This window comes from Myiozetetes cayanensis, unplaced genomic scaffold, assembly GCF_022539395.1.
Source record: "Myiozetetes cayanensis isolate MyiCay16 unplaced genomic scaffold, myiCay2020 scf31, whole genome shotgun sequence".
NCBI lineage: Eukaryota > Metazoa > Chordata > Aves > Passeriformes > Tyrannidae > Myiozetetes > Myiozetetes cayanensis.
In genome coordinates this window covers 166960-179342 of record NW_026087533.1, presented here as the reverse complement: position 1 = coordinate 179342, position 12383 = coordinate 166960, and the positions used below count along the sequence as shown (strand labels likewise).

At 39.3% G+C, this 12383-nt stretch overlaps 1 protein-coding gene across 3 annotated transcripts in view; it reads right to left on the bottom strand.

Annotated features, from left to right (window-relative positions):
* Window positions 1–12383, bottom strand: part of KDM1A (lysine demethylase 1A) — a 43802-nt gene that overhangs the window by 4292 nt on the left and 27127 nt on the right. For all 3 annotated transcript variants that reach the window (XM_050326166.1, XM_050326164.1, XM_050326165.1), the window contains 10 exons: window positions 11492–11634; window positions 10883–10973; window positions 9973–10107; window positions 7903–7976; window positions 7124–7235; window positions 6616–6748; window positions 5784–5971; window positions 5243–5357; window positions 893–1020; window positions 391–537 (listed from right to left, as the gene is read on the bottom strand). In XM_050326166.1, the coding sequence (XP_050182123.1) occupies window positions 391–537; window positions 893–1020; window positions 5243–5357; window positions 5784–5971; window positions 6616–6748; window positions 7124–7235; window positions 7903–7976; window positions 9973–10107; window positions 10883–10973; window positions 11492–11634 (1266 nt within the window). The remainder of the gene's footprint in view (window positions 1–390; window positions 538–892; window positions 1021–5242; window positions 5358–5783; window positions 5972–6615; window positions 6749–7123; window positions 7236–7902; window positions 7977–9972; window positions 10108–10882; window positions 10974–11491; window positions 11635–12383) is intronic.

Sequence of the window (12383 nt, the reverse complement as noted above, 5' to 3'; positions counted from 1 at the left end):
TGTGTTTGTCCCCCATTTGGGACAGACCTTTTGATTCCTGGTCCTCTCACTCTGGCCTTTTCCCTCTTTCAAATCACTACAACTCACTTAAAATGGTGATGGACAATAAAAATACAGAGGATGAAACACATGTATAATATTAAAAACTCTGTTCAGACATTACCACACTGACTTTCTGAATAAAAATCCTTTTTTTTTTTTTTAGCAAACAAATGACACCAGAACTCTGTGAAGGCAGAATTCATAAGTGGAAAAATAGTTTTACAGGATTTAAAAATTTATTGTAAAATGCAAGTTATCTAAACTTGTGTTTAGATATGTATGCAAATTACTCAGAGAAATCATCCTATTTTTTAACTTTTTGTAAAAATAACTGAAACATATTCTCACCTGTGGAGCACCTGGAATGGCTGGACCTGGAGTAATTGGCTGAGCCATCAAATCATAGTCATTTCCAGAGGATCCAGCTGCTACATAGGAGTATGACCCCCGGGCCCAGGGGTCGGCTCGCCAGCGGGACACCACGGTCTCTTTAGGCTGAGACAAGACAGGAACTTCAGTTGTTGAGACAGTGCAAGTTCTACGGCTTGTGCCAAATATGAATGATGCAAATTGCGGCATAAGGAACAAAGTCCTTGAGCTGATGTTAATGGTGGAACTTCACATTTATATTCAAACACACATTAAAGTAAATCTTTCATGGTGATTCCTTAATCCCTCCCAATATGTTACCAGACCCTGCTGCACATGCCTTCTCAACTGGAACTCACACTTTGTACAGCTGCACACACCCACTGTATTATAGACTATTCCCTCTGTTTCTTCTCCCATTATCAACAGGATGACAATGCACCTTCCCACTCCTTCAGCCCCAGCTGCCGCCTGCACTGACCTGGGGCACAGCACTGCTGCCAAATATGCCCTTGAGGATAGCGAGGCACCGACCAACGATGACATCATCACTGATGTTCTCCATGATCCCCGCTGCTTCTCCTGCTACTAAGGCCAACAAAATTGGCGCTGTGGGGGGGTAGGGAAGGAGAGAGAAAAAAACACTTCAATTGCTGAAACTGAACATTTCAGTCAGACAAGTTGGACTTGGCTATCCAAGATCTGCAGATAAGTCACAAGGTTAGAAACTGAACAAATCCAACAAAAGTAGTCCTAAATCTTCCAGTATCATGCCAAAATAACAAAAGGAAAATGTATTTATATATGCCATGGTACTATTTAGAATTATCAAGAGAACTGATATATTACAAAATAAATACACGCATCAGGAAGCACAGCATGCGGAAGAGGGGATTTCTTCAGTTCAGATGTCACTTATTCGGCATAGGAGCATGTTAAATCCACTGGGATTTAACACCCAACTGTGCTACATTTAAGGGAACTTAGTACCTTCCAAACAATCTAATTTAGGCGTGATTAACATCAGCAGAGCAGTATAAGTACTCCCCTCATACATATATTTAGATTTCCTTTTTACCAAAGAACATTCAATTAAATAATCTCAATGGAGTGAAAACAACGAGCAGTAGAACAATTTCCAGAAAAGCAGCAATTCTGAGAAGAATTCAGAAGTCAAATGGACAGGTATCAAATAACTCAGCAGCCATGAGATGCTGTGGTTAACAGTGGTAATGTGATTCTAGGATACACACAAAAGAGATGATGTTGTTTTCCTTCTGGCCAGCTGTGGTAAGAATAAGTTCGCATTTCCGGTAGTCATAAAGTCATGGAAAATTTTAGGTAAGTACTGAAGAACCACCAAAATAACTCAAGGGCAAGAAACAGGTATTTACAAGTGATTCAGACCTCAGCACTGTTAATGAAAACTCTCTCAGTTGATATTTCTCCTTCTGGAGGTATTCATGAACTCTTAAATTTAGCAAAGAAAATACTACAACTAGAAACAGACATCAAGCATGCTGAAATGGAAAATAAAGTCCCTGTTAAAAATTTGGCTTTAACTTTTGTATAGGTTTCCAAAGTGATCAGTGAATTTGTTCTGTCCTGGTACAGACGAAGATCTCCTGGTGTACATTTCCATCAAGTCCTTAAGGACAACTGGGTGAAGTTCAGATCCAATACACAGGTAGAAATAGCCAATAAAGTATTCTGGTTAAAAACAAAAGCCTTTGAAATTCTGATAATTACACTACTTAAGACACAATTAAGACACTTAAATAGGGACTAGAAGCAGTTTATTAAAGAAACAAGATACAGGATCGCTCCTTTAATTTAACTCAATTATTATATTATTGAGTTATATTATATTAACTCAAAGATTAAGGCCAGTCATCCAAACAATTGAAAGAAAGAACAAAAAACTGGTTTCCTATCATCCATAGGTATTGGGGATTTTTTTGGTCATTTCAGCAGCCAAGTCTTTCCTAGTTTGCCATCCCTGACACAATGAAATCCCTGAACTTATTAGCAACTATTCAATCAACATATTTTTTCTTAATGGAACAACTACATATTCAAAATGCAGCTTCCAGTGAATTTGTCACTGAAAACTTGTATCCAGACAACCCCAAAATATTTCTATGGAAATCCTTCCTTTTTTGTAAGCATTTACCTAGACCTGAAAATACTGCCACTCAGCCACCTGGTAAATTCAGAACTGTAACAGAAGGGCAGACAGGTGCAGCAGAACAATGACTATTTTGCGATGCAAATACCCAAGTGCTGCTCAGAGAAGCTTCTGGTATGACGAGCATGTGTCACTGCTCCCCAAGAAATTCTCTCCTTGAGGCAGTGATGTTTACTAAGCCTTGATACCAAACACCAAGCAGAGAATGTGGTTTAGCCAGAGATCAGAAATCACAGAGATATGATGATGAGGACCTTTCTCTATCTCATCTCCAGGAAAAACAGAAGAGTCAGGCAAGAAAACAGAGACTGAAATGTTACTGGACTTCCAGAAAACACTGAGCATTTCTGCCAGGCATTCCTCTGCCCTGTGGATAATTTCTCCATCTTCAGAGCTATGACAGTAACCCAACAGTGTGGTGGAGCAAGAGGCACCAGCAGCACGGGTCAGTTGCCCCAGGCTAGCACAGCATTCCTGAGCCCACAGGTCTTCTCAGCAGTCATTACCCTGGGCCAGACTGAAACCACTGGGAGGATTCCTGTCTGACCTGTAACAGGTCACCCAGAACAGACAGGTGCAGTCTTATTCATCTGATCCATTCCCCCACACATCTTTAAACACTTCTCAGAGACCAACTGGTCTCTGACAACCCAAGGAGTTCATGCAGCATAGGCTGCAATAATTCTATCTTCTGCTACACTTCTTATTTCTGCAGTAATAACTTCTTCAATCAGTTTACGGAGTTTCTGCCTAAAATACTACAGCTACACAAATGCAGAATATGACAGCAATAAACAGCAGCTTCTCAAGTTCAGTCAGGTCTACTTCAATATTTCAGTCTAACCACGTTAACTGCCTCCCAACTATCCACGATAAATGGTAACTGTTCTTTTGACTTCAGCCACCTGACTTGTGTTTCAGCATGGGGTTTTACTGCATTGCTGTTTTATTTCTACCTGCTCTGCCTATTTTCATGAGAAAGAAGGCTTTGATCCTAGCAGCAAAACCTTTCTGTAACATGGTCTTTCCACCTCAAACCAAAAACCTCCACGCTACTTGTTAAGTATGTAATAAAGCAATCCTAAAGCCACAAAAGCCACATGAACAGCCTTGCTATCCAAGTCTCATTACTTGTATTTCTCCAGTGAAGTCCTATCAAACATTTTTACAATTCAATACCCTAGAAAGGCATTGTCCTTGCACAGCAACTTTTTGCAGTCAAAAGAAAAATCTGGCCTGCCTATGACAGAATGGCATTAGTAGTTTTGGTTTATCTGCAGCTGGTGCTGCCACAATAGATTGCCATGAGATCTCTGCAGTAAGCATACTGGGGGTTTTACTGCCATATACGAGACGATCAAAGCAAAGGAGTATATATATAGTGAGCCCTATTAAATGAGAGATTTGTCTTGCAGATGACCAGGGGGTTTTCTTCCAAAGTTCATCTGTAGAAAAAGGTAGAGCATTTTCTAAAAAAGAGTTCTGAAATTACCTGTCAGTCTGAGACCCACGGTCTACAGTCACAGACTGTTTGCTGCTCAAAACAGGAACCAAGGTCATCCATTCAACAAACTGCAGACCCCACAGCTTGCAGGGGGGGGCACACATCGATGGGCCTGCAGCTCATGAAGCTGGAATGGCATTGCTCAGCAAAAGGAACAGAGCCATCCCAAACCCTCCAGTCTGCTCCACTGAAATCCAGGTGTTCAATACTCTAAAGGCTGCACTGTACTCCCCAACAAACTGAAGGAGGATAACTTGCAAGTATTGAGTTCTGCACTCAGCCACTTAAAGGAATATACAGATCAATAGAACCTCTCACATCCGAAAAAAGTGTAATTTATCTTGGTCAGTTCCTACACACTCTGGTGTGGAATCCTAGGCAGCAAAGTCACCTGAACCGGAAAGGACTTGAGGTCAGAGATAAAAGGAGCTCATGTATATTTATCAAATCATCCCAGATTAGATAGACAACCCCATGCAAGAGGTCTGGCTTCAGACTGCCAGTTCAACTTAAAAAACATCCAGGAAGATGATGTTTTGAAAACTAAATTGGATGCCAGTCCCTTCTGGCACCAGAAGTTCAGTGAGAGGGGAAGAGCTCAAACAATGAGCCAGAGAAAAACTCAATTTCAAATATATGTACGAACTAAGAAATGGCTTTTAATTAAGAGACGCTGCAGTGACAAATCACCTTTCCTTGGAGAACTCAACACACCCTCCTGACAAAGTAGATAATCAGGACAACACTGGAAATTGAGTGGTTCCAGAATACCAGTGGCAACTAAAGGATGATTAATGGAAGCAAACAAGGTAACACTGAGTAGGTCACAGGACAACTCCACCAAGGTGTAAGACAATAAAGTGGCTATAAAAGTGCGTTACAGTAGATAGTAATAATGCAATTTAACAGGCACAGCCTGGAATCTAGCATTAGTAAACTCACATTCACCTGTGTGCTGCCCTAATTTACTACAGAAGTGTTTGCAGTCAGTGCTGCTCTCTACTTCCATTTGCCTTCCTACAAATACTATCTTCTTATCATATCCATATGTGAACATTGACAGCATCTTAAAATGTCTTTTCTAGATCTGAAACTACACAAATGAGACACTGGCAAAAGTAGAGATGCACCACAGATACCTTTGTACAGGTTCCAAAAGAGGAAGAGTTCTCCTCTGCTTGCAGTAGTGCTCCCAACATGGCCAAACAAATTGACACTCGGATCCCAGAAGACACGATCAAAACATAACACAACCTAGAAAGAAAGAGTGTCAACAGCTAGGAGAAGCAGATGGAAGAAATAAAAATAAAGACAACTGCCTTCATTGATGTTTATATCACTGGACAGGTCAAGAAAGGGAAATCTGGTGAATATATACTGCATATACATAATAAATAGGTGTATAATAGGTGTGTGCCTACACTGCCTTCCCATAGGTTAGTGTGCTCTCATAGTTTACCAGTTTGCTGGTTAACAAGCTCCAGCAGACCTACTTCTGCAATGTACCTCTTTAAAACCTGGAAAATAGAGAAGAGGCCCTTACAGTTCTTGAGACAAATGTCATTGAACCCTAGCAAAACAGCCATGGAAAAGACATTCTTCCTCTTCCCCACCACATATTCCACCCACATTTCAGATTTTTAACCCTGAACTACAGCAGTTTCCCCAGTGACAGCTCACCTTGTTCAGGTTGCCAAATCCCATACGCTGCACTGCAGAAGTTTTCCACTCTGGAAGAGGGGGCACAAACTGAACTGCTGGAGGCTGCTGTTTCAACACTCCTAAGGGCAGAGTGCACAGCACAGCATCACACTTATAAATGAAGGTCTGGCTGGTAGATCGTGTATTTACAGCTATTACTTCACAGCCTGCAAAGGGGAGAGAAAACCAATTTAATAGGCCGGGAGGCAAAAGCCTTGGATTAAAAATTAAAGAAACTATCACATCAGAAAATATTTTGTTTATGGAGAGAGCTTTACACTAACAACTGATTAACTTACAGGCAAGTGAATGTTACTGGCCATTTAGTTCCACTGCAGAAAAGGTAATTAATACAGCATATGAAAATGGCCTTAACTGGGATAAGCCTAAACATTTATTCAGTAAATGATATTGAAATATATGCATAAATAAATGCAAGTAGAGAGTGAGCCTCTCATTGCATTGTTCTCCCAGCTCAGTTTCGCAAGCCTAATAATTTGAAGAACAACAAAAAGATACATTCCTTTCATTATATTAATTTATATTTCTAATACCAGATCCTGTGGCACTGAGCCTTAAGCAGTCCCAGGCCAATTACTCCAAACACTTTGACTGATGAAGTAAAGAAATAAGAGAATGAATGTGAACAATCAGTAAATTCAACTGAAATGGACTGAGTCAAATGAGTCATAGAAATAAGCAAAAAACCATTCAAGACAAATAGAACTCTAACAACTTCCTACAGAATTAATCCCAACAAGAACCACATCTGTTTATCTACCCCCATGTGTATAACGGAGGTTTCACACACCTGATGCTGTGTAGCGAACCTGTCGAACTGCTGTGTTTAATTTGATATCCAACCCTTCTGCCAAGGCTACAGGCACACAGGAATATCCATTCCTCACAGTCAAGTGACTGCCTGTGAATTCAAAATCATCATCCTAAAATAAAAAGGCACAAAGTTACAATGAAGTCCCCTAAATCAACAGAAAATAATCAACAACTCTACACAATGGAAAAATCTTTTCAAAATCTTTTTTTAAAGAGTCAAACAAATGTGAAATTCCTTCTGGTTATTAGTCAGGTAACAAGTATAGAAACTTTCAGCAGACTACCATTAGAGATTGGTTTGGCACTAACAAAAAGCTGTTTGGAATTTCATCGGCAAATAATAATCACGTAAGAATTCAGTATCTACACAAAAGCAGACAGCACTTAACAGTTAGAAACTATTAACATTGAGAAACTTTCACGAGAATGAAATAAAATAGCTGAAACTTTTAGTACATTGCTGAATAAATACACTGATTACCTACCTGGTCCCAGTGCTTCAGTGAAAGTGTAGAGAGGGGTGTAGCATTAGCAAATTCTAGGTTTGCAAAATGCCAGTCAAGTATTTGTCTGTCTCTTGATGACAAATAAACATCACTAGAAAAAACAAAGATAACACATTCAGTTTGCTAGAGCAGGATGTTGCAAATGCATTGCTTCTGAAAATTTCTCCTCAAACAAAAATGATTGTGTCCCTCCTTAGTGAAGAAATAAAAACATTAACAAACAACATAAGCAGATTCTGTTTCAAACATCTGGACCTCCTTCATGAAAGCTGAGGATCAAACCCCATCAAATTCAGATTTTTAAAGTAGAGTTCATACTCTAAGGGGAAGCTAGAAACTTAAATTTAAAAATAAAACAGGTTACATAAATAATGGCTTAAGTAGTATGCATGAAGACAATGACAAAAAAATGAGTAAAAATCACTCAGCACAGAATAATAATACTCTGCCAAAATAAGTAGGATTGTATGCTATCATTTCTGACAGGGATTTCAGATCTCAAAGGCCTCTTGAGGTCAGGCACTGGCTACTGTCAGGATTCCTGCTGAACCACCCTAGCTCAGAAACACCTTTTCTGCTCAGGTCACCTCTAAAAAAAGAGGAAGCTGAGTTCTAAAGCTGAGGGAGCTCAGACTCCACGTTCATACCTTCCTAAACCCTTGAGTTACCATAATTAAAGTATACCATAGCAATTTTTGAAACTCAGGGAAAAGTAGTAAAAGAACTGCTTTACTGAGTTTTTTATTTTGTATCTTTACCTTGGTGGATTTGCTTCCAGTTCTTGTAATTTCTCTTCCAGCTTTCCTTGTGTTTCTGCCAATTCATCATACTCCTAGTAAGATTAAAAGCTAACATTAAAATCAGTTGACATGATTTGAAGACATCATGTAGCATCAGACTGGATCTAATCTCAAGAGAAATTACTGTAAGATTCACAGATTTAGTGGAAGCTAAATCACGTTTGTTATTTTTTTCAACATTTAATCCAGCATATTTTTGCTCTTCTGCTGTTTGAATATACAGAACTCTGTACCACACTGTAGAAAATATTAGTCTGGTGACATTTCAGGAATTTAGACACTCAGATTTGAAGGTCCCTTACAGTCCTGATATTTTAAGGGTTCCTGTGGTATTGAAAGCTTCATATTCCACAAAATATTTCTTCTATTTTAATTTTCTCTCCTAAAATATTATAGCTAATCTTGAACATGGAGATTTCCAAAGCAGAAGTAATCATGCATAAAAGATAAAGACATGGTCTAATTCAAGCTTCTTCCTGATTTTAAAAAACTTTAGTAGAACTAGGTATAAAGGCAACTGCCATCTTCCTTCAAGGCAGAATAACTTGGAGTGTCCAACAAAAGCAACAAGAGGACAAAGCTGTTCACTGGTGACAAATTAGGAAAGCCACTACTTATGTATACACACACACACAGAGCTTCCAAATAAAGGTACATATCTTATGTTGAACAAGTATCTGAAAAATGATCTTTGGTTCTACCTGCCCTGAGATAGCAAGAGGTCCATCAACATCTATCTTAGTTACAGGGGCTGAGACCAGTTCATCACTATGTGGGTATAACCAAAACTTGTATTCTACATCCTCCATGTCACTTCTGATGGACCCTTATTAACTGGATAGTTTGCAGCAGCTGCCCAGGGCACACCTAACACCTCAGGCTACAAGCCCAGTATTAAAGAAACCCTGCGAGGCAGAGGAGTGTTCTTTTGTTTGCATGCCAGTGACTCAGCTGTAATAACTCCCCTGGGAAAGGCATTAACACCTTCACCCCCAGCCTGAGGAGTCATCTCTGCTAATGGGCCACCACGGGCTGGCATAATGGGCAGCTGCAACACCTAGGCCATCGGAGATTCCAAAAATATCCCACGACTCACAGAGTTAAATCACCCACGGTGAAAGTCTCTGCCCTGGGGGAGGTACTGGGCATTTCCACCTGAACTTAAATATATATAAACTTTGAGTTTTGGGACTTCTGGTAGGACACATTCGATCGAGAGGAGGACCAGAACTTTGGCAGAACTGTGACCATTATCTGGACCAACAGGCTTTCTTTTCCTTTTACTTTGCACCCGGAGGGACCATGTGGAGCTCAGCACAGGGGCTAACGAACACTGCTCTGTTCTTGTCCCAGGGTGCTGGGTTATATGTCTGTTCTTGTGAATTAAAACCAGTTTTTCTCTGTATCATTGTATTTATTGTTATCTTTTTATATAAACTGTAACTCTGACTTGTAATCTCTCTTGAGTTGGGTTCATTTCTCCCAACGGTTTACTTTTAAACTGGCACAGTATCATAGAAAGAACAGTTTTTAAGGTTTCCTTTTTAAGGCACATTTCTACATCAAGATATCCCCAGAGAGGGGCAACTAACTCTGCTTGTCAAGATAGAGCTCTGTACATTATAATCTTTGGATAGAAAGAAGTCTTTTATTCAAGAAACCACCTTTTTTATCTTAGAGAAAAGGTATTTCTTTTCAAATGCAGATTTCATTTCCAGATTATTGTGAGACCCAGCTGTACTAAAAGATCACACCTGACATAAAATTTCACCTTCAAAACATTAAGTGTTGTCTGACATGAGTCATTGCAGACTGTTACCCAAAACTGAGTTTTCAGCATGCTAATACTCCCCACCTAAAAGTACTCAATGCAGCCCTATCAGTGTTACAATCCAGAGTTACTACCATATTCTCTTGAAAGCACTGCTCAGAGTGAGAGATGTGGAAACATTTATACTGGCTAATTTTACCTGGCTGCTGAAGTCCTCAGAAAGCAGACTAATATGCTATACTTATGTCATCCTTTACCTTGCAAAGTGCAGTGAGATCTCTGTGTTTGCTTTTCACAAGGAACTCCGCTGTAATATCCCGAGGTGGCTTCACATCTGATGCTTCCTTGTACTGCTGATGAAGTTCTTTAATCTTCTCTTTTAAATTCACCATCTTTTCAGACAGAGCAGGAAAAGGAAGAAAGAAAGGGGAAAAAAATATGTGGAAAGGTAGATTTCAACAAGTTACTGTGTAAAATGCATATTCACCTCAAGCTATGCCATTATACTGAAGAGATTTCCTGGTTTTGGCAGATGTTACTTACATGCAATTCTACCTCCAAGAAACCATAATAAACATCACCAACCCCCAAAACAACATCGCTTAAAACCAACATTGATTTATTACTAAATATGTTGCAGACAACTTAGTATGAGAGTTGTGCACAAAAATTTTTCATTGGAAAAAATTCCACAGAGAAGAAAAGATGTCATCTACCCCAAGCAAAAGTATCGGAAGGTCTAACCCACTGTTTTGTACTACAAATTAGATTTGTAGTAAAGACAGTACACATTTTTAAATAACCTCTCAAAAGCTTCAGTCTGTACCAGCATCTCTAAAGAAAGCTATGAAACGTCACAATTTATCAAGTCTGTCCTCTTCCTTTCTTTTCTTGTATTTATGTTTTATGGTTTTCTGCCTAATCTGCCTTATGTTCCTCCTCAAGAGGAACATAAATTCAAGGGAACTAAATTCTGCCTTATGTTCCTCCTCAAGAAGGAAACACCTTTGTCCTAACAGGGCTTCTAAGCAGGTCTTAAGCAAAGATGTATTTTAAGAACAGCATTAATAGCAACTTTCTGACATTTTTCTTTGGACATTTTTGTACATTTTGGCACTTTGTCAGAAACACAGTGCTATTGTCTTGTTCTAAATGTCATCATCTGACCTTGTTAAGAAGATCTTTCAATTCTTCCTGTGTTTTCACAATTTTTTTCCAGTGTTCTATCTGTTCATCCTTCACATGCTTCTCCTGCAACCTGAAAAAGGTGAAAAGTGAAAGTCAGTTCAGCAGAAAATCCTTGTGTTAAAGAGAACTAATTATCACAATCAAATTAGTGGAATGCAATAAAAGTACAGGTAATGGGATATTCTGGTAAATATTTTTATGACAACTGGAAAATTATTACAAGTTTCTGTAAATAAAGGATATGTGACTACCTAATTGTGAGTTTGAAGTCACCTGCTATTATCAAAGGCCATTACATTTGCCATTAGCTTTCAGGTAGTGTAAGTGGGCTGTATGCACACTGAGTCAAGTATCCACTATTCATCACTGTAGCAGCGATTTTCAGGACACTTTCAAGAATAGAGGTTTGCTCTGTGGCATATTTTTCTTCAATAAACAAGAAACACATATGCAAACGAGCTCAGCTGATACCCACCAGCTGTATTAAGAGGGTAATGCTTATCCTAGGAGCATCACAGTTGTTTCAGGCATTTTTGGAAATTCATTCACAAAACAGGAAAGTCTACCACAAAGAGAAAAGTCACTTACTGTATGACAACCTCCAGAGCCTGACCTAGAGAGACAGGTTTATTATTGAGAACATTAAAATCCAGCTGATGACTGAGATAGGATGTGGCTTCCAGCAGACGGTTAAATTCTTGCTCCACCATTTCATCTTTCTCTTTGGGAACCTAGGAGACAAAAGAACAAACATTCTTAACTTATTCATAAATAATACAGTTACTGAGACTAGCCCTTGTAAAGAGAAATTTAATAACCTCCACTCTCTCAAACGGTCAGACACCAAGGTCTGTACAATACAGTGTCACCTTGTCAAAAGTTTGACCACAGGGTCAAACCACTCTGACAACAGACTTCTCTTGTAAGAGGAAACTAAACTAACTTATGGGTTCACAAAGATTTCCTTATTGGAAGGAAGATGTGTTCATCGAAGATACAAAAGCTTGCCAAAAGACCACTCTGATGGTAGGATGGCTCTACACAATCACAAGTCTTTACAGGGCTTGGCATAGCTCAGTGAAGTAGATAGGCTGTAATTTATCTTCTGGAGTGGTCAGTGTGACTAAGAACTACCAATCCAGCTTTTCTAGGACAATGAAGGAAGCAGGACTCTTCCAGAATGACAGTATTTGATTGTACTGGTGATACTCAGTTAAACAGCGTGTGCTGCCAGTGTGGAAATATCTGTTAGATGATGAGAATTCATGTGCTGGAAAGAGTAAACCTCACATCTGTTAAAGAAAGGATAGAGAGAAAACACTAATGAAGAGAAAGAGCAGCATGAGGAGGAGAAAAAAGTACCCTGGGGCTGAGGATGGTTTTGTCCAGGTGGATTTCCAGAGAAAAAGCCAAAAGTTCCAGTAATGCCTTTGCCAATTATATATTTAAGAAACAGAAGAGAAGGCGGTTGTGCAGTTGA